Source organism: Podarcis liolepis (assembly GCF_965112155.1).
Source record: "Podarcis liolepis genome assembly, chromosome: 6".
Lineage (NCBI taxonomy): Eukaryota > Metazoa > Chordata > Lepidosauria > Squamata > Lacertidae > Podarcis > Podarcis liolepis.
Window position 1 is genome coordinate 81,472,596 of NC_139559.1, and position 25,088 is coordinate 81,497,683.

General features: G+C 46.2%; 1 protein-coding gene and 1 long non-coding RNA gene across 6 annotated transcripts in view; one reads left to right on the plus strand and one right to left on the minus strand.

Annotated features, from left to right (window-relative positions):
- The window catches only part of LOC310708497, a 124,062-nt gene that overhangs the window by 10,168 nt on the left and 88,806 nt on the right, over window positions 1–25,088 (plus strand). For all 3 annotated transcript variants that reach the window (XR_014527053.1, XR_014527054.1, XR_014527055.1), the window contains exon 2: window positions 478–556. This is a non-coding gene — a long non-coding RNA (uncharacterized lncRNA). The remainder of the gene's footprint in view (window positions 1–477; window positions 557–25,088) is intronic.
- The window catches only part of LHX9 (LIM homeobox 9), a 37,664-nt gene that overhangs the window by 7,552 nt on the left and 5,024 nt on the right, over window positions 1–25,088 (minus strand). For 2 of the 3 annotated variants that reach the window (XM_083506835.1, XM_083506833.1), the window contains exons 3-4: window positions 22,707–23,077; window positions 2,259–2,461 (exon numbers count right to left, since the gene is read on the minus strand). In XM_083506835.1, coding sequence (XP_083362961.1) covers window positions 2,259–2,461; window positions 22,707–23,077 — 574 coding nt within the window. The remainder of the gene's footprint in view (window positions 1–2,258; window positions 2,462–22,706; window positions 23,078–25,088) is intronic. The other variant, XM_083506834.1, reaches the window with a different exon arrangement.

Consider the following 25,088-nt stretch of genomic DNA (forward strand, 5'->3'; position numbering starts at 1 on the left):
ATGATCCCTTCAGGCACAGCACTACCGAGGCGGCTGTGGCGCCTTCATTGCTTCGTCTGAACTGAGAGGGCAGTGCTCAGATTACATGAGGGGAGGGCCTTGATGAAATCTATAATCCGCACCCACTCATCCGCCCACTTTTAAGCTTAGCTAAAAGCTCAGGCTACCTGTATCATTTTTACATCGTAAAAATGCCCCTCAAAACACACCAACACACAATACTTTCCTGCAACTGTGCATTGCAGAGAGAGTTTGATAGAGGCAGGCAAGCCACCTTTCAGAAAAGCTTGCTTGCCATTACTGACCTTCTCCCTAACGAACCTCTGATGTGTTCCTACGAAGTCCCAGCTTCCCTGGGACACAGCTGGAAAACCACCGATCCACATCATAATTGGAGTCATTATTTTTTGGCTTAGATTTGTTCTGTTTAGAATGCTAAGCTGAAATCTATAGCTACTAATCCATGTCTTTCTCCAGGATACGGTGAAGCACTGCTGGAAACTGACCTGAGAAGTTCTGCTCAACTATTCATGCTAGAAGATTATTGCTTTGATGGGTATGTAATTTAGCTCTTTTCTCATCTCTGCTACAATATCTGGGTTTACTACCCCAAACACAATTCTTAGGGTGGAATTCAGTGTCACATTATGGTGATTCTCCTGTCATCCCAAGAATTCCTGCTTGCCAGATGGAACTCCCCTCTCCTCCCACCCCAAACCCCCCCACAAACTGTTCTGGGGGTTCTCCAGAACTCATTGCGCGGGTTCACATTCATGCAACTATTTAGTTGAATCCAGCCCTCAGTGTTTTATCCACCAAAGTGGTCCCATCAGTGCAAGGACTTCCACCTGCACAATGGTGCTTTCCCTTGTCTCCTACCCCCCCAACTCTCCCAAATTACTTCTGGAGGGTCTGAAGAACCCTCCGAACAGAGGAGTGGGGGGCAGGGAAGGGAATTTATTTTGTGCAGGCAAAAGTCCTTGTGCTAACTGGTTAACTTTTTTGGACACAACCCTAAAAGTTGTGTTTGGGGTGGTTAACTTACACAGACATTTTAAAACATGAAGAAGAAATGCAAAGGGAAAGAAACTATCTCCCAATAATGAACTACTTTTCTTACACTCTTTGCATTCTGTTTCACTATCAGGTGAGTTGTTGCTTTTGCTCAGACACTACTTTCCCTTTGCATATACTTTGCTTAATTTTATTTAAATATCTTCCATTCATTGGCGGTGGTGGTGGTTGATGGTTTCTACGAAGCTGGCTTACAAGATACGATAAACTATGGGCAATTTAAAGGTATGATTAATTTATTTTTTACAAATGGGGGAAAGCCGCCATGAGTCTAATTATCATTCTTGCATGGTGATCATTTATTTTCACTGAGTAACTCAGTAGACAGACCTCAGATCCATCACATTCCCAAGAATAACCCAAAGTTGATCAATGGGAAATATTCCTAAGAAATGCTCAGTTTGTGGGAAAAGTCAGGTTAAAGGTGGATTTTTTCCCTACACAATCAGCAAACCTGTGAGATTTATCTCTTACTATGGGCTTCAGGAGTAGCAGGGTCAAATGTTTGAATGCGCCCCAAGCAGAGTGAAAATTAGCATGTAAAGGAGAAGACCAAGCTAGCACCTCCTCCCTGACATGCTAGCTCTATATGTGGAGACAAATTATTTTTTTCTGGAAGGACAATGAGGAAATCTATCCCCTGCCCACATTCTAAAATGGTACAATCCAGCAACAGATGTGTCACATGGGGCTGCCGATCATGCATAGCAGCCTTCCATTCTGTTTAATAGGGAGGCCCCTTAACGGACCAAAAAAAATGGGGAACTTCCATAATGAAAAATTACTATGGGGGAAACAAAAGTTTGCACTCAATGGCTTGACTGGATACCCAAGAATTGTAACTTTCATTTGCCTTCAACAAAGCCTACTAGTTCCTGTTTTGGTTAAGAAGGATACTACAAGAAGGTCCTACCCTGATGAGAGCAGAAGATCTGCTCTTCTGAGGGCTGGATGCTCCTTCAGCGCTGGGAGGTGTTGGCCCTGGAGGGTAGCATCATGCTTCCCTTGAGCATTCCCTGGGTGCATTTAGATCTGAAGGTATACCTGTTTAGCCCTGAACCCTCTGTATCTATGGAGGGACACAACTCAATGAAGCCTAGCACAAGGGCGGTGGAAGGCATTGGAAGTAAGGGATGTGCTATTTTGAAGTGGAGGGGGGAAGTTTTGTAATGGAAGGCTCTTACCTGCAGAACTCTCTTAGTTAGGCCCGTCTTCTGGGCAAGCTGCTTGAGGTCCTTGGCATCTGGGTTGTGGTTAATAGCAAAGTAGGACTTCATGGTGCGGAGCTGGTGGTGCTTGAAAGAAGTGCGCATGCGCTTGGTCTTCTGAGATGGGGGATAAGGCTGCTGGTCTCTGTCCAGGTGGTCTGCCTCGTTCTCATTGCAACCTGTTTGGAGAAGCCACAGAAAACGCCCGAAGAGTTGGGTGGAGATCCTACATGAACATCTCAAGCAAGCAGGTGCCATGGAGGGGAAGGGCCATAGCTCAGTGGCAGAGCATCTGTTTTGCATGCAGAAGGTCCCAGGTTCAAGCTCTGGCACTTGCAGGTAGGGCTGGGGAAAGACCCTTGCCTGAAATTCTGGGCAGCTGCTGTCAGTCAGTGTAGACAGTAATGAAGTATATGGGCCAATTGTCAGACTCAATATAAGGCAGCTTCCTATGTTCCTAAACCTTTTTTAAAAAATAAGGGAGAAGAGAAGGCAAATCTATTTCCCCTAAGTATGGGATTACATGTTTACCAGGCCCACATAATACTCTGGTGTATTACATTGCCTGAATGCAGTATTATTACTACCCTCTGCAAAGAGCACATCTATATGTCACGCCAAATAAGGTGGTACAATATTGGACTACCACACTTCAGACAACAAGTAAGGGGAAGTGCATTTTTGAATGCTCTTGCAGGATTAAAATAGGAATAAAGGTGGTGCCTGAATGTAATATACTAATGTATCTGAGAGAAAGATTTAACATAGCACACCCTGCAACATTTCTCCGATGAAAATAGGGACATCCTATTATTATTATTATTATTATTATTATTATTATTTATACCCCACCTATCTGACTGTGTTGCCTCAGCCACTCTGGGCGGCTTCCAACATATATAAAAACATAATGAAATGTTAAACATTAAAAAACTTCCCTATACAGGGCTGCTTTCAGATGTCTGCTAAAGGTTGTATAGTTATTCATCTCCTTGGCTCAGGGGTCGCCTACATCCATACCCTCCAACATTTCTCCAATGAAAATAGGAGCATCCAACCTTAGCCTCCAAGATTTCTCTGATGAAAATAGGGACTTCCTAAGGAAAAGTGGGACACTCCAGAATCAAATCAGAAACCAGGACAGTTTCTGTAAATCTGTGACTGTCTCTAGAAAATAGGGACATGTGGATGGTCTGACGTAGACCTCTCCCTGATGCATTAGCTTACAATATGCAGGGAAGCGTTTTGTTTTATTCTTAACATGGGGAAGCATTAAGAAATATGACACGGAGGCCATTTTCATTCCATGGACATAGCTAGGGGAGTGCAGGGGGGCAGCTGCCTCTCCCAAATCAAGTAAACATATAAAAATACTTAACAAACTGCATCACAGATAACTCACTTCTGCCCCCCAACATAAAGCCTGTCCCCCTAAAATAAATTCTGGCCACCCCCATGTTTCATATCGTGCATTTAAATTACCATGATACCACTTTAAACAGTCATGGCTTCCCCCGAAGAATTCCGGGAGCTATAGACCCCTATTCCCCACACAGAACTGCAGTTCACAGAGTGATTTTTTCAGACAGTCTCCGTTCTCAGGGAATTCTGGGAATTGCAACTCTGAGAAAACGGGACTCCTAGCAACTCTCAGCACCCTTAACAAACTACATCTCCCAGAATTCCTTGAGCGAAGCCATAGCTGTTTAAAGTAGTATCATGGTGCTTTAAGTGTGTGGTGTGATAGTGGCCAGGGAGAGAGAGAGGCTCCACCAGCAAAAGGCTGAGACAGAAGTGGTACAGTCCATAATTCTCCTATTTCATTTCACATTAAACCCCAGAATAGTAAGCGAAATCACTTGTGGGTGCAGGGGGAGAAGTGCTGTTGAGGCGGAAGTGCCAAAGGGTCCACCTTGGCCTTTTCCTGTTTTAAACATTTATTATGTTCACTGCTTCCACATCTGTTAAGGGAGCCGGTGTTTTGAGAAGAAGCCTGCCAGGTTTCACTCCTTTTGCATTATTATTTAAGGGACGCCTCTTCCCCGGGGGCAAGGAAGAGCTTTGCAGCGTGTTCCCAAAGAATTGTTTAAAATCTCGCTCAACATTTTGAGCAGCAAAAGGGAGGAAAAATTCACTCACAGAAATCGGCCAACTATGGCAAGAACTGAACGTTGCACAGCCCTCTCATGTGTTGCTGACATCCTGAGACCCACTTCTCTACCTGGCACAGGAAGGGGCAATGTGCACCAGAGAAGGAGGAGGCCAAAAGTGACAGGAGCAGTTAACCTCCCCACAACCACCACCGCTCCCCAGAAGTTTGCCCAACATTTCTCTGATTAAAATAGGGATGTCCTATTCAAATAATAATAATAAATACATCATCATCATCATAATAATAGGGTTACTCCAGCACCAGCACAGAGGCTTAAACATGACCTCTGCCCTGTCTCTCCCTTTAGTTCTCTTAAATTCTCCTCCCCTTGGCCTCGGAAACGTAGGAGGTGTCAACAAGCACCGGGTTTCTCCTCTTCCATGCATGAGACTCTTAATCTCATGGCTGTGAGTTTGAGCCCCACATTGGGCAAAAGACTCCCACATTGCAGGGGTTTAGACTAGATGACCCTCGTGGTCCCTTCCAACTATGATTCTATGATTCCTTGCCTCCCAGAACTAGAGCAAAAGCCCGGACTGGATCTTCCTCCCACCTGCACCTGCCATACGTAGGGCTACAAGCATTGCAATCCAACAAGCGTTCCCTGGATGGATGCTTACGCAAGAGCTTCTGCTCTGCAACTCTGATCATGCATCTTGCTTGTCTGAGTGGAGGACGGAGGAGTTGTACATGAGGGGAGCACGCACAGAAACCTGTGATTTGCGTGTGCGGCTGGAATGTAGCCCTACCAGTGTTGCACCCATTGCTCGGCCCACGTTTGCCTTTGGCTGCACCCCCGCTGGCATGTGCCTCCCCTCAAAAGTGGCAGATGAGGGAATGTGACTCTCAGGAAGGGTTCCCCATCCCTCTCACACACAAACATTACCAGCAAGTTTGAGCAGTAGCATCAAGAAACTGGCATGTAGACTCCCACGTCCTGGGATAGTCAGTTGGTACCGCATGAGACTCTTAATCTCAACATTGTGGGTTCAAGCCCCATGTTGGGCAAAAGATTCCTGCATTGCATGGGCTAGATGACCCTTGTGGCCAACTCTACAATTCTATGTCTTTAGCGATGAGCTGTGCATTCTAAGTAAAACAGCCTGCATCTCAGATTACTATGCAAGTTGCATCCTAAACCTATACTGATATAGTGGCAATAGGAATTCTGCAATTTCTAATGATGCTGTATACCAGGCCTGTGCAAATTACAAATCAAGTGCAGACTGGCTGCCGTTAAGGGCAGCCTATTAGGAGCTGGGCACATTTTTTTGTTTCACTGCCTTACAGAGATATATTTTTTTGGGGGGGGGGGCAGTAATCTTACTCAGTTTGACAGATCCCAGTTCTGTAAGCCTGGCCTACATGCATACTAAACCAGGTCAGATTATGAAGTGATGAAGAGTTGTTTTGTACAGTATAGGATTCTAGGGTGGAATTAACCCTGTAAGCAATTCACACACAGCTGTGACATTGAAAGTCCTGTGTGGGGGTAAGAAACAGACGTGAGTTGTTGGCTCACGCCTGCCACCACGACACTTAGGAAACTAGATCACACCAAGTCAGATCATTAGCACAGTATTACCTACACCAATGGAGGAAAGGTTATTCAGGGTTTCAGGCATAAGAGTCTTTCCCAAGGCTGGTTCATACGCAGCCACAGTATGTAGCACCTGCACAGAAGTAACCTTCTGATTGGTGGCTCCACCCTGCCACATATGGAACACAAATGTGTGCCACTAGGTCCAAATAAACCCACAAGGCTCATTCACCCTTGCCCGTCCTTTTCCCGACAGCAATTAGCCTGATGGGTCAATCCTACACACACATGCATGGATTCTCTCTCACTGTATGCTCTCATGCACCCGTCCCTGATAGTCTAGTGCAGAGCTTTCCAAACTGAGTATCGCGACATGTTAGCGTGTCGGCTGCAGTGTGTAGGTGTGTCGCGCGAACGCTCCCCATGCTCCTCCCGGGGCTGGAAAGGGGTTAGTTTAACCTCCAGTTTGCTAGCAAAACTGAATTCCCGTGTCGCGAAACGATGCATGTCTAAAAAGTGTGTCACCAACATGAAAAGTTTGTGCAGCTCTGGTCTGTTTGCCTAGGATTAGTCACTTTCGCAGCTATGACTCACTCTTTGAGGAAGGGGTGGGACTCCGTGGCAGCGTACGTGATTTGCGTAAGAAACATCTCCAGGGCTGGAGGTGCTTCCAGATGGGTGTTTATTCTGGGGAATGGGTGCTCCTCATGTATGCACCTTTCTTTCCTTATTTGCAAGGTCCACGCAAAATTATTGTCATTAAAAATTACCAGCCTGTTTTTTCTTCTTCTCATTTTAATCCAGATTTGCACTTCCCAAGGGAAACTTGCAATATCTCAGCAATCCATTTACAGTATTAAGTCCCCATCTTGGCAATCCATTTACAGTATTAAGTCCCCATCTCGGGATTCACAAATGAATAGGTGGTAGTACTAGAGAAAAAGTCCAGTGTGGAAGCTCTTGCTTCAGTTTCCAGCACTGATAAAACAGGAAGAAGAATAACCAGTGTCACAGGAAGCTCCTCCACACTTCCTCTTGTTCTGCTGCTTTCCCCGGGAAGCCCACTCCTTACTGATGAATTGGAGCAAACGCCAATAGGGTTTCCCACAGGTTGACGTTGGCTCTGATTCAGCGGCAAAGAGCAGGCTTCCCCAGGAATAGCAGCAGGGGGAACAGAAAACCGTTCAGCTTTCTAGGCATGGGACAAGCAAAGTGGACAAACCCAGGGTGTCTGAGAAATTTGGTTGTGCACTAACAGCACAAATCTGTGCATGCATACCCAGACGTAGGCTCAACTGAGTTCAGTGAGACTTAACTCCTGGGTAAGTGTGCATGAACTGCAGCCCCAAACTGATACATATATTAATTAGAAACCATGGAAAAACTGACTGCAAAGAGATAGCATTGTCAACTTTAAAGTAACATAACGGTTCTTAAACTTTGTACTGGGGATCACTATATTCCAGCTTGCTTTCTCTCTGTGAACCACCTTCTGTGCGAAGGTGCAACAAAGGTCACCTTTCCTCAGTTGCTTACAGCTACAAAACCTGATTCTGCCCACTTGGTTCCTTTTCTTAAACATCCTTCAGATAGATAGATAGATAGATAGATAGATAGATAGATAGATAGATAGATATACTTTCCCACTGTACTGCTGAAGAAGCAAACAGTTTCAAGTTTAGATTTTTACAATTTAAAAAATGCCTTGCCTCTTCATGTAGTGAAAGCTTCTTTAAAAGCTCTGGCTCTTCTGTATTTTCTTTTAAGCAATTTTTTCCTGGTCTCAGAGATTATTTGAATGCATGGGGCACTTGAGCCAGCCTTTCACAGTGGCGCTGAGAAAACAGCTTTAAAATGCTGCAGGTTATTTTTTTTCCCTTTTGGAAGGAGAGGGTAAATGCAGATGTGAGATGCTTTTGCCTCTTTTTAATATATAAACTGTAAAATCTAAGTCTCCATGGACTGATGTAATGTGCAGAGTATAATGTATGCTTTTCCAGCTTTTTCTCAGGGGTTGGGGGTTGGCTTAAGCTTTGTGAATAAATCCAGCCAACTGTTGGGAAGCAGTCCAAGGTGTCTCTCTGTGTGCAAATCAGATGATACACACACACTCACACATGCTTTAAATATGGACTAATTAAATTCCTTTAGAGCCAATCATTTCAATTAAACTTAATTCGCATTGTTTGCTCTGTGACATAAGCAGGACCATTGAAGTCTCTCTAGCTGTTCCCACATTGAACAGATCCTGAAAAGTGATCTAATTTTTCATGCTAAATAGTTAAAACAAGTCTGCTTCCCCCACTCCAATTCCTAAATGCATTGCATGATATCAAGTCCTGTTGATCTCTACAGGGAATCTTTCCACATAATAGGATCAGGGTGTTAGAAGACGGCTAATTTTGTAGGTTACCAGCTCGTTTTATTCATTTTTTAGCGGTGCAAGATAAGCTACAATGTCTGTAGCAACTAAAGACCCATGAAACAATGGACTGCGATAGTTCCCAAAGAACTAACCCTTTTGAGAATATTGTTTTAGGTTTCATGATGCAGTGGCTGGTTTTGTACAGAATGAAAATCGACTATCCGTTCTAAACCAGTTCCTCTCATTTCTCCAGATGGTTGTGTGACTTATTCTTAGCATGTTTGGGGCTTTCCATAGACAAAATAGTTGAGGTCAGAGCTAATGTGACACTATCGCCCCACTTAATTTGTTTGTAGAGTTCCAGTCATGCTCAGTCAGTAGAGCATGAGACTCTTAATCTCAGGATTGTGTGACCAAGCCCCACGTTGCGCAGAAGAATCCTTTGTTGCAGGGGGTTGGACTAGATGACCCCTGTGGTCCCTTCTAACTCTACAATTCTATGATTCTATGAAAAGGAGTATAATCTCAACCCATTTCCACTACCTGTCTGTCCCTTCTTCTATGTTGCGCATCCTAGAGATGAAACTAGAGCATTTCTCTCTACAGATTGACCAAGGGATGAGGAATACTTTTTTAAAAAACACTATTTTTCAGTTCAGATGTTTCAAGTGTATGTTACTTAAAATATAATATCATTTTAGTTTGATGAGCTGTAAGACACCTTGGGAATCATATGGTCAAATGGCAGCGTAAAAATATTGCAAATACTATGGACTAATCTCCTGCCAACCTAACAGTTTGAAAGCACGTCAAAATGCAAGTAGATAAATAGGTACCGCGTCGGCGGGAAGGTAAACGGTGTTTCCGTGCACTGTTCTGGTTCGCCAGAAGCGGCTTAGTCATGCTGGCGACATGACCAGGAAGCTGTACGCCGGCTCCCTCGGCCAATAAAGCGAGATGAGCGCTGCAACCCCAGAGTCGTTCACAACTGGACCTAATGGTCAGGGGTCCCTTTACCTTTACTATGGACTAACAGCAAACTCATTGGATAGCCAAAAGGGCACCCTCCATTCTCAAGACAAGAGGGTGGTTATCAGCAGACTCAAGAAAAAACCCCAGGTTTCAGAAGTACAACATTGTTTTTAAAAAGACACTTGGGGGAGTAGGTGGGGGGAACAGCCCCATGCAGACTCAGCATGCTCATTGCCCATGGATTGCTGCTTGAATGCTGGAAGGGAGAACAGAAAACCAGGAGTATTGGCAGGGATGGGGAAAATCTGTCCATTTCAGCTCTCCATTTCTTATACTTCCACTCAGTTTTCTGCATTTCCATGTTGGTTTCCAGGGGCGGGGGGCAGGCAAGAATTGTTTAAGTCCTCACAAAAAATAAAAAAGAATTTAGCTGGCTACAAGGGCTCTTATCCTGCTTGGTTCTCTTGCCCGCTGTGTTTCCAAAACAGGACTGTGGCTGATGCCAGGTTAGAGCTCCCTCTTGCACAGGCACACCCTGAGGTGGCTGCCTGATGGATGCCTTTCATTCGAAAGTATCTCTGATTGGCACTGAATGGGCCAGATTAAGCATCTGTAGTGGCACTGTCTGGAGCAGAGAAGCCTTTTGTATTATTTGGGAGCTAGTTCCCTTCCGGGAATCCTTTTTCCAGATTGCTCCTATCCAAATCCCACAACTTAGAAGATGGCATCTGTTCTCTTCTCAAGGTAGGCAGAGGCAGTGGTCTCCCCTACCTATGCCTTTCTTTGGAGGCAACACTACTTTAAATAGAGATGCCCTGGCCAGGAGGAGAAATGGAATACCTTCTGTACCAGAGAAGGTCTTCAGGACTTGCAGGGGGTTGGATTCAACGACCCTTTGGGTCCCTTCGAACTCTAGAGTTCCACTATTCTAACCCAGGGGCTTTCTCCTCTCCAGAGAAGCAGCAATAGCGGAACTGTGATAAGAAGGCGCAGCACCAGGTTGCATGTTCTGCAATTAGACTAGGGATGCCTGCGGCCTTCTGTTGTTGGACTCAAACTCACATTTTCATCATCGTCATCAGCATCCCTCACTGGGCCTAAAGAAAGTTGGAGTCCCAAACATCTGGAGGGCACCAGGTTGAGGAAAGTTGGACTTCACCCTGTCGGTTCCCTTCCAAAACTATTTTAAGAACAACACCTTGTCCTCCGTATATTTCCTTTTCAACCTAGAAGAGCAGAGCATTTGGTAAAGGGATCACGGGTTCAAATTCAGAGCTGGAGACATTCACATATCTTTTGAAATCCCAATGTGGCAGGCAAGGAGGCAGGGGCAGCTCACGCTGCCCCATCCCTCCCAGCTCTGACATGCACCCCCCCTGCTTGCTGTGTGGCACACCTGGAAGTCTGTGAAGGGGGAAGAAAACAAGGCTGGGTAGGGAATGGGCAAGAAAAGAAGCTGTGGCCAGCCACACAGAAGGGCTGATCAATAGGAACATTGGGAAGCTGCCTTCTACCATGTCAAAGCACTGATCCATCCAGCTCAGTATTGTCTGTTCTGACTGGCAACAGCTGTCCTGGGTTTCCGACTGGTTACATTCCCAGTCCTGGAATTGCTATTGGGGGTTGGACCTGGAACCTTCTGGCTGCAAAGCAAAGGCCACTGAGCTATGGATGTTCTCTAGATTTAAATCTGGCACTCCAAGTTCAAGCACCAATCCATCAATATCCAGCCATGTGTGGCAGTCCCCTGCAGGCTCAAGCAATCGGCTCTTTTTCCTCCTGCGCAGGACTGCAAGGATGGAGGAGATGTTGAGCCACATGATGCAGCAGGTGTGCTGCATTTGATTGAGGAGGGCCACATATTGAGCCAGCCTCCCCTAGAGGATGAGAAAACAAGGTGCCGTTCCCCCTCTTCCCCATCTACAAAACATTCTGTAATTCTACAAACAGAAATGTCATGCAAATAGACCCTTTGCTTTCTTGAAGCCCTGTAGGCAGAGATGAGGGACCTGTTTCAGATCCTTCTAGACTCCATCTCCCACCAGCCAGAGCCAGGAAGTCTGCTAGTCATGGATGATGAGATCTGAAGTCCAACAACATCTGGAGGACCACAGGTTCTCTGGCCTGTAACGTTTGTAAAAAACAGCCTGTTGATCATGCGTTAGGGAGGTCTCTCTGCCACACCACATATTCCACTGCCATCTTTTGCTACTTTGCATTAGGATTAGACGCTTGATACCAGCTCAGACTGTTTGTATATCTAGACCACTAATGTCTACTCTTACGGACATTGGCTCTATAGTCTCAGGCAGATCCCTGCAACTTTTGTTCTGCCTAATGAAGATGTAGTGGTTCCACCTGAGACCTTCTGCAGGTCACTTAACTATAGTCTCTCTCTCAAGTTCTTCTGCAGCTTTTGGTGCCATATATTGTTTTGGCAGAGGGACGCGGGTGGCGCTGTGGGTTAAACCACAGAGCCTAGGACTTGCTGATCAGAAGGTCGGCAGTTCGAATCCCCGCGACGGGGTGAGCTCCTGTTGCTCAGTCCCTGCTCCTGCCAACCTAGCAGTTCGAAAGCACGTCAAAGTGCAAGTAGATAAATAGGTACCACTCCAGCGGGAAGGTAAACGGCGTTTCCGTGCACTGCTCCAGTTCACCAGAAGCGGCTTAGTCATGCTGGCCACATGACCTGGAAGCTGTACACCGGCTCCCTCGGCCAATAAAGCGAGATGAGCGCCGCAACCCCAGAGTCAGCCACGACTGGACCTAACGGTCAGGGGTCCCTTTACCTTTTTTTTTTTTTTGCATTTGCACAATCTTCTCAGGTTTCAGCTACGAAGTTACTGCACTCTCAATTAAAAGGAGACTTCTAAAGCAATGCCTTTGTAACACCTTGTCAGGAAAAGGAAATTGCCTGGACTTTGGAGAAATTCTGATAGGCACTTGCCTTTGTGATATTTGTCAGCTCTGGACAATATATTGTCACAAATAGTCTCCAAGTAAAAACACTACATATAATACACATCACATAATATGGCAGAGGCCTTACAGTTATGCTTAAGTTTCCCACAACATGTCCCCCACTTGCTATATCACAGAAATAACTAACATTGACTGCACAAGTGTACAATAAAATATTACTATAGTGCAAGATCACAATCCATTGCAGAGTTAAGCCTAGCTGAATGCATTGATTTTTGCAGGCAGAGTATGACAAAGAAGGCAGAGTGACTTTCTCCTTGCCCCTGAAGACGTTCACTATTCAATTTAAGTTTCCTACTGACCACGCACACTAGAGGAGTGGGGGGTTGGCCAGACCTGCTCTTGTGCCTTTAACAGCTGTTATAAGCTGCAAAAATCAGCAGCTGGAGCCTTTTTGTAGAACGGAGATCAGCAGCATCATTTGCTATGTTGCCGTTGAAGCTATGGTTGATGTCAAAACCAAAGGGGCTGGCAGAAAAGTTGGCAATCCTTCCTTGCTATAGAATTTGAACTCTGCCTTGCACAACAGAGACTGGCACCGCAGGGAGCAATTTAAAGTCACCTCCGTGTGATATGTTTTTCATTCATCCCAACCCTTCCTTGGAAGCACAAGGTGGACATAATCTGAGGCTGCCGTCCTGAGCAGACACATTCTCTGAGCAAAGCATTTAGGATCAAACTTCATGAAGCTATATAGGACTTACCCACACTTCCTCTTGTCCTGCTGCTTCCCCCCACCCTGGGGAAACCACTCTTCAGCACTTAATCAGAGCCCCTCAATCGTGTCCCCTCCCATTGCCATTTGTTCTGACCTACCGCTAAGAAGCAGATTTTCCCTTCGGAAAGGAGCTGGTCAAGAGGAAAACCACTCTGACCCATGCTTTCCAGGCATGGCACAAGAGGAAGTATGGACGAGCCCATAGTCCTGCCTTCACACGTGTGCGTGCACACACTTCCCTCCCCCTCATAATTATAATATTTTGCTCCTCGGATCAACGTGTTGCATTCCTTTTTTAAAAAGAAAAGGTTGGGATGACAGCAGTATGAGTTTATTAAATCCAGGTATCATGATGAGTAGAATCTTAACGTTTTCCAGAGTTTTGTTGATTGGCTTTCAACTTCCCCCTCCCTATATTAAATTTATTTTAAACCACTTGGTATCCCTTTTTAAAACAAACCAGCTCACTTGGACTACGGTCCTAAAAAATTATATTCGGGAGTCTACAATCCTATACACATTTCTGTACATTCATGCAGGCATGCCTGCAAACTGGACTGCAGGTCCTCTTTTCACATACCTTTTTTAAAAGGTCCTCTTTTTTAAAAAACATAGAACTAAAGCAGAAAATGGAGAAAAACCTAATTTAAAAATAACTCCATCTACAATGTTTGCCACCTGATTGTGTGTGTCTTTACTCAGAATTAAGGCCCACAAGTGAGACCTGCAACAAATTGTTGCAGTGCAGAGTGTTGCTTCCAATCTGGCTTTATTTCTGGACACTCCATTTCATTCCCTTCCCCCCCCCCCCGCACTAAGTCAGCATTGCTGAGCATTATCATAATGTGCTGGTCTATGCTTGCACACTTAGGGTTCCCCCCACCAAAAAACCTTTGTTCTACTTTTACAAACATTAGGATTCCCTCAAGCATGCTGATAACTTCCTTCTCATGTGTGGCTGGGGCTGTTTTTGACTACATAATAGCCTGCACTTAGAGAATGAGCTCAGTGTTAGCATGGAGGGTTGAGCCCAGTGAATATGACCTCCAAAGCTGCTCAGATCAGGAAAATAAAATGGGATGGGCTAGAGCTTGCTCTGTTATTCTCTGTCCCCCCCCCCCCAGATGTGAAAGCCATTAGTGAACAAAGGCCAGGTGAGACTGAGGAGAGACTCCTGCACCTGTATTGTCCTGCAGAGGTGACATCAGCAGGTGTGGCTTTTGCATGACAAGCTACCCCACTGGAATCCCCTCTTCCATACAACTATTAAAGGTTCGGGAATCCTGGCCTCTTTGGCATCACGCCACCTTACTTAAAGCCTTTTCAGCCTCCTGCAATTCCCTACCTAGGAAAAATCAACCAAGCTGCTACTTCCTTACTTGATTCCTCCCAAAACCAGGTGAAAACATTCATAAACAATCAGCTTTGCTGTTCGGTTTTTAGCTGGCATGTTAATTGTTTTAACTTACATATTATATGGTGTACACACACACCAATATATATATTTAACTAAGATGACTAGATTAAATAGAAACCTTTTTTTCTATCCTTGTAGCAGAAGGAATTTCAGTAGGTGCAGCCTGTCAATCAAGATGCACCAATGGGAATTACTTCTGCCCCACAACCATCAGAGGGGTAGGAGCCCAGTTTCCTTTTTCATCTAGCCACCCTACTTTGAAAACTTATTTTCATGAGAAAAGAGATCAGCTACGCAAACCTAAACCATACCTACCCAGAAATTACCGTAAATCATATTGACTTCAATGGGGCTTACTCCCAGGTAAGCAGATCTGCAGGCTAATAGTTTTGTTATCATGATGAATAAGTGATCACAGGGCTGCAGCCCGATATGTTAGATGAGAGCTTGTCTGAGTTCAATGGGATTTACTCCCAGCCAAGTAGGCCTGCTTACACAGGACTGTAGTACTCCAACCATGTTTTCACATGTGATGCTTTCATACAAGGAAGCACCCTAGAGCTATTCTTGTGCTTGTTATTCATAGTTTGCATACAAAGGCTGTTTGTGTGGAATTAAAAGCAGAAAAAGGACCCTTTTTAAAACCCCAATAGATATTCTAGCTGTAGGTTAGGCTTTATCCCTATGACTTCATATTTATGTACAGATTATAGTCGCATCGTGTAGGATTGGCAGCCCTTTACAACAAAAATTTGATATATGGCAAGTAAAAATATTTTTCTCCACACCTTGAGCAGTTTCACATCAATCCGCGGTTTAAAAGACACATGAACAGACCACGGCTCTTGACCAACCTCACGTCATGGGTGAAAATGCTCTTGGAACCTGAGCCATCCTGCAAGTTGATGCTGTATAAAAACAGCACTCCAGCTCACAGGCTGTAGGCCAGGGAGATCTCTTATTCACAAAGCAGCCAGGTGGTAAATCATGACATCTAGATGGGGAACTAACAAAACATGGCAGAAGTGTTGTCGGGGAATTATAGGCACTATTCCCAAAGATTGTAGGAAAGTGTACCATCTCAAATGGGAGAGAGCCTTTTGCTAGCTTTTCCCTCTGCCTCCTCAACTCTCACTTCTCTTCTTTAAAAATAAATAGTTCAAATATTCACATCCTAAAGGAGTGCCTCAGGAAGGACATTCGTCGTTGTCCTTCTTGTTATATCATTAAAATGTTCTTTTTAAAACAAAAAACAAACATAATCACATCCTAGAACCAGAGGTAACACAGCTGCCACTGAGAATTGGATAAAATGAATTAGTGGGCCAGAGTTATTGGTCTGATCTGGAGAGAACCTTTACGAATGTACATTTTAAAACTGGATCTGAATCAAGCCACATTTCCTAGGAAAGGAACAGTTGGCAATTCAGCTCATTAAGGGAAACAGAACTTTCTCTGATTACAATTGACCTGGGTAGGTCACTTTGCCTCACCACTATAACTGGCAGCATAACTGGCAGCATAACTGGCAAAAATCCTTCTTCTACACAACACACGAAAAGCACGCAAACCCCTCAAAGTCTGAACACACACAACAGCCTCAAATCCAGTCAGCTTCTGAACGTTGCTCTGAATATAAGGCAGCTTGGCAAACACGAGAAAGTTGGCCTATTAAAATATGTCATCTTTTCTTCGCTGTCTCTCACATTTAAGGCCAATGCAGCAGCAACAGACAGCTCCTACACACACACACACACACACACACACACACACACCCAAAAAACCCCTACGTTTTTTAAAATAAATATTCTGCCTCCTCTCTCTGAGAAAGGCTTCTCCCTGCAGAAGCCACCAGAGGTCACTGCTACATTCTTTTGACAAATCCCAGTATGTTGGGAGTTAGAATTTCGGAGGAGACAGCAATCTTTTTATTGGTGGAAAATGTTACTACTTCTGTTTTAGCTACAACACCCGAAAGGGGTGGGGGAGTCGAGGTCAACGGCCACATAAATTCTGCTCAGCAAGGCCTTTTAAAAATAATAATAATAAAGAAATAAGCCAATCCTAGCCTGCCTTTCAGTTATCTCCTTTCTGTTCTGTTCTGTTCTGTTAAACCCCTTAATCCATCATGCAGGGAGCCATTGATCACAGGAAGAAGAGGGTTTAGGCTGTTATTGCCATGTGAAAGGGTTTGGTGCCCTAGATCTGAATATTTCTGAACCTATCCTGCACAAGTTTCACTCAAAAGGAACGTGTTCAGTGAGGGCTGACCCACAAGCGTCCGTTGGGACGTAGCCTTAAAGGCGCTGGTTCAATTATACAATATCATAACAATACAGCGGTACCTCGGGTTAAGTACTTAATTCATTCCGGAGGTCCGTTCTTAACCTGAAACTGTTCTTAACCTGAAGCACTACTTTAGCTAATGGGGCTTCCTGCTGCCGCTGCACCACTGCTGCACAATTTCTGTTCTCATCCTGAAGCAAAGTTCTTAACCCGAGGTAATATTTCTGGGTATCTGGTCTGTGACCGTTTAATAAAATTTTTGAATATTTCTGGGTTAGCGGAGTCTGTAACCTGAAGCGCATGTAACCGAAAGCGTATGTAACCCGAGGTACCACTGTAATTGTCATGCCATTTTCACACGCTGCATATATATCAACCCAAAATGCAAAGGTGAATTGGGGAAGAGAGGAATCTGAAAACAAGCATGACAAGAGCCCAGCTGGACCATGTGAAGGAATCAGCTCCTTGACCTGAAGCGCCAAAGGGCACACTCAAAAGTAATGGAAAGGCTGGACACAAACCTAGAACTAAGTCTAACTCAACATCCACAGCATCAGGCTGTGGCCTGATATGTGCTTCTTCAATTGCGAAGACGTCCTGTTGAACTCAGTAGGCTTTTCCGAGTAAACAGGTCAAAGATTAGGCTGCAAGAATGTCTCTTGGCTTACATTGTGCCACTTGTCAACATTATTAATTCAAGAGGAGAGAAAGCAGAACAGAAAGCCATTTGGAAAATCAAATGTACATCATAGCCAATGGCCAATGTTGTGGTTTTGCTTGAAAACTGCAAAGGCAGCACAGGTGATTAATAAAATGTGCCGTATGTTTTGAAAGTGGTCCAGGATAACAAAGCACCCTAACATTGCTGCCTGACAGGTGGGCTTTGCCCATGAACAGGAGATCTTCCCACTGCAGGGGGGAACCTTCAAACTAGGAGAGGCCCCTCACCCCAGTAATTAGCCAAATGATACCATAATATGGGAAACTGGACCACATGTGCATTGCAGTCAGCTTGTAGTTCTAAGTAAGAATGCAAACCTATGCACATTTTCCAAAAGGCATGTCCTGTTTTATTCAATGGGACTTCAGCTGCAGTCCTATACAAACAACTGGGAACAAGTTTTATAGAGCTCGGTGGAACTTCCTTCCAGGGTTTCACCATTACACCCAAGAATGCATACACAGAATTCCATCTGGAATCTGCAATTTTACCCGGGAGCTTGCATTGCTAGGAATTAGAAATCAGGGATGCATTTGGCATGGGTGGAAATCTAAAGTGGCCCATTACAGGCAAGTACGTAGATGGTGTTTCTTTCTCTCTCTCTCTCTGTCTCTCTCTCTCTCTCTCTCTCTCTCACACACACACACACACTCCCCTAACAGCACATTGGAACCTCATTCCCCCTATTTGTGTATCCTTTAGAATCTTGTTAATGGGGAACAAGAAAGCAGAAGGTAGCTGTTTCTAAACATGGTACCTACTTTGGTCATATTTACCTTTGCATTATAGGTGTGGGGAAAGTGAGAGGTGGCATTGTGCAAAGATGACCTAGGTGCCAATCCTGTACCCATTTACCTGGGAGTAGGCTCTACCGAACTCAATGAGACTTACTTCTAGGTAGGCATGCATAGGATTGTGCTGCTAACTGGCTTATCTGACTTGAGATTTCATAGGCAGTACCCTCACATCTAATGAAGTAGGCTGTTGCCAGGTTCTTTCCTCCAGCTAAATCAGGTATGGGGAACCTTTAGCTCTCCAAATATTACTGGACTCCACCTCCTATCATTCCTGGCCATTAGGCATGCTTGCTAGGGCTGATGGGAACTGTAGTTCATTAACATGGGGGGGTTCAAAAGTTCTCTACACCTGTGCTAAATAAACCAGTTCCTCTATTATTACAGGCCAAGTGAAGACAACAACAAAACTAAGGGAGAAGGATGACAGCCTAGACTCTCTGAATGCACTCTTGCCTTGCGATTCTTACTTCCTAGTAACTCTGATCAGAAACAGAGTAGAAAGTTGAGATTTAGCTTATCATTTCTGCGTGACTGGAGCACTTGCTTATTTCTACATCCTGAAATAAGGAAGTGCTCTGTATTCATTTTGCACACGATCTAACCAACGTTAAGCACTAAAAAAAATAAAAAAATCATAGATTTGGGCAAAGATGTAAGCAGGTGCTTCATTCTCCTGTTGAAAACCATGGGACCTTCAGACCACAATCCTGTCTGTAATTAATGTAAACGGCCCTTATTTCTGCAGATATCATGTGTGTTCACGATTAAGGTTTAATTCTCTGAAATTAACTCAGTAACATTCTAGGCTAGTCCCTTCTGCCTCCCTTTGGAGACACGGATCTGCTCTGCAATAAATAGCACAAAGAGGCAGGTTGTCTAATTTGAGGACAACCCACTCCAGTGGTTTGGGGTTTTGCCTTTCACTTTTCCAGCCAAATTAGAGTAAGCATCAAAAGATGAACAACGCCAACTTGACTCCTCTTTCCCCCCACCCCCTCCCTATCCAGTTTATTATATTTAACCGGTTGTGGACATGATCCACAGGGAAATTCTCCTACACACGACATCCAAACGAATGAGGGCCGATTTTCATTTGGGGAGAAGTTGGGAGCCCTTAAACTAGCGCACGCCGTCTTGGTATAGTCTTTTCCATCTGTCTGCTCTGTCTCTCGCTCTCTATCTCCAAACTAACATGACTTTCCAGAAAACACTGAACACTTTTTCTTTTGTCTCCTTCTGGAAAAAAAAGTGCTCTGTTTTAAGAGCGATTTTCTAGGGAGGGTTGCTTTGTTCCTTGAAAAAGGAGGGAGAGAGAGAGAGAGAGAGAGAGAGAGAGAGAGACGCTCTGAAGCGAAAAGGAATGATCGCAACGAATCCGATGCTCCCAAGCCTTTAACGAAAGTTGCCCAAGGCAGGAACTTAAACCTTCACTGAAATCAACTATTTTCAAACAACAGGGGGTCGTGATTCTGGTGTGGGAGGAAAATGGTACAATCCAACCTGGTCGAATCACTTTGATGGCTTCTGAAGTCCTACGTACTTTTTTACCTGAGAGGAATGTCTGATTCTTTTTTCTGAATAGACGCGCATGGGATTGCGCTGTTCGGGAGCGGATTTACTCGGAAGGGAAATGTCGCTGTGTTCTACTGGAAAGTAGACCCAGGCACAAGATTACAACGGAAAGCTCCTCCGTACTGGGGCTTTAAAATAATGTTTCCATTTCTGCTGGATCGTGGCCCACTCCTGTTCAAAAGATAGCTAGGATTCTCTGTCTGGCAAATATGTTTTGGGGTCCTTCGGAGCTGGGCAGTTGCAGGATTATTATTTTTTCCGAGCGGGCAAAGTAAAACCTTGAAATTGAGGAGCAGTCTACGTTTTCAGTGGGAAGACCCGTACCGTTTGCCTCCTGTCTCCGGTTCTACAAATGCGAGAAACTTAATAATTTTTCAGAGTAAAAGCTAGAAAATGGGGGGTTGAGGGGTATGGTTTAAGGTGAGGGGCAACAGGATTGCAGCCCAACCCCACGATTTCTGCCCGTTCCAAGATTGTGTACATGCATTGTTTGAAATCTATATTCCATATATTGGCTGGAGTTCTGTTAGTTTGGGGTGGGATGAATACGCATAACGCTCTGAAAGCAATCCCAGTGCCTTGCCCAGCCCCCCAGCCCTTCCTTCAGTCTCTCCCCCCCCCACACACACACTCCTTCTGCCCAGCCCCCTTGGAGAGGAGAGGCGCCTCAGCGCGCGCTCTCGCTTCGCCTTCCTACATCTCGCCTAGCCTAGAAGCGGCTCCGCTGCCAGAGATTCCAGTGTCATCTCCAATTAACAGCCAACAATTAAAACTCGGCTTCCTCCTCTTCTAGCTCCCCCCCCCCTCCCTCCGCCTCAGAGGACACGAAATTGCCTCGTTCTTCCTTGCCAAAGGTGGGGGGGGCGAGGAAAGAAGGAGAGGCTTCGTGCCTCCAGCTAGCGCGGGAGAGTGAAATCCGGAGCAAGGCGCTTTCCAGTAGACAAGCTAGCAAAACTCGCTTAGCGCGGATTGGAGCAGGAGCGCACTGGCACAGCATCTGTCTGCTTTGCAGGCAGGAGGTCCCGGGTTCAGGCCTCGGCATCTCCAGGCAGGGCTGGGAATGCCCTCCATCTGAAGCCCTGGGGGAGCAGCTGCCAGTCTTAGTGGACAATAGATGGCAGAATGAGGCAGATTCCCATGTTCGTTAGGAGAGCGGAGCGCATCATTTCAGGTTAATCCGTATTGCAAAACAGAAACCCCGGGCCCTGACTTTCTTTTCCCTGAGAATGGTCCAGATTCAACAGGGTCAACTCTCCCCCTACCCACCCAATTTCATTCCCCCCCCTTCCTATGAGCTCAGATTCTCTCAAACATACACCCATCTCTGTGTTTAGCTTTAGTTGCGCGCATTCACCATCCACCCATCCAGCCAGGGACAAAGCAACGCGGAGCGCCTCTCTTCGAGCAAACCACAAATTTCATGCTCGGGGACCTCCTCCGAGGGGGCGATTTCACGGCTAAATTGGAGGTCGCGGCACAGTCTGCGGGGGCCCCGCCGAGGCTTGCGCTCCCCTTTACGCATCCGACGGGCAGTCGTCTGGGTTTCGAATTGAGGCCAATATATCCTGAAACCTGGAAGGACTCTAGGCTCTTAGAAACGGGACTAGACCCGGCAGAAAATGGGGTTGGGCTGCGCGTCCTGATGATGGTCACACTATCACCAGAAAATAATTCTCACTTGCGTTTCAGGCGGATTGCGAGGGTTGTTTCCCTCCCAGCAACACCCAGTAATATGGTATTGCTGATATTTCAGCAAGTATAATTGATCGGGCCGCCTAATTCTCAGCCAGCCATGAGAAGGGCAATGGCTGAGAAATGAACTTTTCGTTGCTGTAGCTTGGTGCGTAAATTTACGCGCGTCTTCTCCTAGGTCGGTCCGATTGAGTTCAGCGAGGCGCGCTATGCGCATTTAGCTGGGAGTAAAGCCCGTTTAGCACTGGGGAACCTGCTTCTGAACAGAGATTCAGATGATCCCGTCGTCAGAAACATATCCGATTCCCCAGCCCCGATCTCTCCTCTGCCGCACAAACTTTAAGGGGCTTCAAGGAGGAAATCCCCCTCTCCTTCGCTTTTATCTGTCACCTGGGGATCATAATAGTGGTCTACTTTACAGGGCTGGTTCAAGGATTACAACGAAGTAATAGGTGGAGGGCTTTGGACATTCGGAAGCACTAAAAATTAGCCCCCCAGCCGCCGCCGCCACCACCTCTATGGAAAGCAAGCTGCTTCTGTTCTGATTCAAACTAAACTCTCGTGTCCCAGTGAAGTCGAGTTAAATTAAATCAAAAGGTATTTGTGTCCTATCTTTAAAGTCAAAGTAGGTCGTAATTCGGTCCTCTAAGAGCCAAAAAAGAGCGTTCTAGAGAAAAGAAGAAATATCCCGGTAGTTTCCCCTCCTTAGGTCAGTGAGCTGCTTGGGATATTATTATTTTTCTCTGTGCGGAATCCTTAACCTAAATCTGAAAATAAATGCCAAGGGCGGGAGGGAATTCAGTGGAGCACACGTTGCGTCAGAAGAACTAAGTCCCATTGAGTTGAATGGGACGTGCCCTCTTTAAATCGAATATTTTACCTACACTCCATCTGATTCTCTCTAGCCCACAAAAAGCTCATGCAAGCCAGTTTGCTAACCTTTAAGATGCCACCCCTTCCCCGCCTTTCTTCTCTGGAACTAAGCACTTCCGGGGGGGGTTCAGAGAGGCAGAAACCCGTGGGAAATCGAGCGAGTTTGCCACCCTCCCCGTGTCGGCGGCGTGTCACGTGTGAATCGGCCTTTATAGGCGTGTAGGGCGAGTTTGAGGCCCACGCCCAACCCAGTTAGGCAACTGGTTCCTCGAGGAAGGCTGACCCCTCCCTTCCCCCCGCGGTAGCCCCGGAGGCTAGTTGCGGGGTCGCCACCCACCTGAATTGTAACTGACGAGGTCCACGCCCAAGGCCGGGCTCTTCCTCTTCCTGGGCCGGCCTTTCTGGACCGTGCCGGTGCCGTTGAAGTAAGGCAGCGCCAGGCCTCCTCCCTTGGCCGCCAGCTCGGTGTAGCTCAGCTGCGGAGGCGGGTAGGAGGCAGGATCGGTGCCCTGCAGCAGGCTCTCGAAGTGCGCCCGGCAGTAGACCACGTTGTCCTTCATGCCGAAGTGGTCGCCCGTCGTCAGCGTCTTGTTGCACGTGGTGCAGGTGAAACAGCTCAGGTGGTACACCGAGTCCCGGGCGCGCATCACCATCTCCGAGGCCGAGATGCCCAGGTGGCAGCGGGCACAGCGCTGCACGGAGAACCTTCTGAAGGGAAGAGCGCACAGCGTTAGAGCCAGCGGGCGGCAGGAGGGGCCAGCGGGCACGCCGAGCCCATCCAGACAACCACGCTTGCGGACCTGGTGTCGCGTCAAGCGGCCTGCGAACGCTCAGGAGACCGAGAGGTGAAGATGCGCGTAGTTTTCACAAGAAACCAACCGACGTGGTCGTCTGCATGGGCTACACGCGTCAAGGGCTTACGAAGTTGTGGCGAAGGAGAAACGGGGGTCTTGGTTGGGCAACGGATGGCAAGGGTTTCGTTTTTCGTTTATTTTATTTTTATTTTAAAGCTTTTGCAAGAGTGGCCTGGCGCTCTTCTAAATCCGGAGTAGCAAGGACTTTTAAAAAAAAAAAATCGGACACAGAAATGAGACTTCAGGTGCCCCATTTCAAGTATGGGAGGAGAGAGAGACGATAAATCAGTGTTTTTTGTTTTTGAAGACAGAAGGAAAGTGAAAGTGAAAAAACACACACAGTAGAGTGGATATGATCTAGCTCAAGGGGAGGGGGATTTTTCCGGTTCTCCTGCTCCTCCCGGGGCGCCCCGTTACTTGCGATTACGCCCCATTGGACCCAACAGGCTTTCCTTCTTCGTCCACAGGTAGAGGAGTGAGAGGGGTGCAGAATAAGGCCACAGTTCAGTTCCACTGGGGCCTGGAGAGGTTAAATCTCTCCTTTGGAATTAACCGGACTTCTAAGCCATTCCTTTGGGCCGGATCCTGCCCCCAAACCGTCACAGCAAGCTCTCTTAACATGCTCCGGGATCCCCACCTGTCTCCCCCGGTTATCTCATGTGCCTGCCTGAGTTCCCCATTCCTCCCAGCGATTGTAGCGAGACTATCCAGATGGCAAAAATGGCGGGATCCTCCCCCGCCCCCGCATTTTTAAGGAGCAAATATGCTTTATGCCCTTGGCACACGTGCTGGTTCCTACGGTTGTCACCCGATTAAAAGGACCGTCCCTCGATTGATCACACTTTCCAATCGGCATGCATTGGAAAGGAATAAACTGAAGGGGAGGGAACGAAGTGTACCAGTGTGGTTGCTGCAGGCCTCACCCGAGAATGAAAAATATGTAATACACTGTACTATGTATGAATATTTTTGTTATTGGAAACCCTAGCACCTATGTATATAGGCATGCATCTTTCAAGCGTTTCAACGATTCATCTAACCAGTTGATCGACTAAACTTTTGAGGTTTGCTTAGCACTTCAGCCCACATCTCCGTTTTTGTAATGAAAGAGGGAGACAGAACCAAATATTATGACGCCCCCCATCAGGCAAGGAGTCAACTCATACACGTTGCCGGGAGGGGGTCGAGGAGTCTCTGGGATTCAACTGAGCACCGAAACCTCAGATTTGATAGTTCCACTGTTGCCTTTTTAGTGGCAACTGCACTTTGCACGCATTCAGACGTGCTCTTTACGACGGTTTAAGCTGACAGGCTCAATTAAGTCTTCTAAGTGGGAAACCTAAAAAAGCTCTGAATCTAGATATACTGGAAGTTCCCCCTGACAAATCTCCATAGCTCTCGAACCCCAAATCTGATGCTCCAGGACATTTCGCTATCCACCACCCCCCGAATCAGTTTCGTCCTTTTTCGACTGGAAGAGGGAGGTAGAGAGCAGGGAGCAGGCTCTGAGTTGACAGCCGCAGGACCTCCAAACTAAGGCATTCTTTCCCCAAGGGCGGAGGAACACGCTTCCTCGTGCCCTGCTCCGAAATAGGCTAACTTTGCTCATTCCATCCCGAGAGAGGAAGAGTTTCACACATTGCACCGGTATACACTGATCATGCTCTCCGGGGAGGAGTTCTGTGGAGCCGGGAAGCTGGTGTGATTCTAGGCACGCATATTTATTTTGGCTCTATCAGGATCATCTGAGTCTTTTAGCAGATTCGTTTTGCGGAAAGGCTGCGAAATAAAGCTGAGAATACAGCGGGACATCGTCTTTAAGTTTAGGTTTCCTAGGTTTCTCAAAAGCTGTCCAAAGGAAAGGA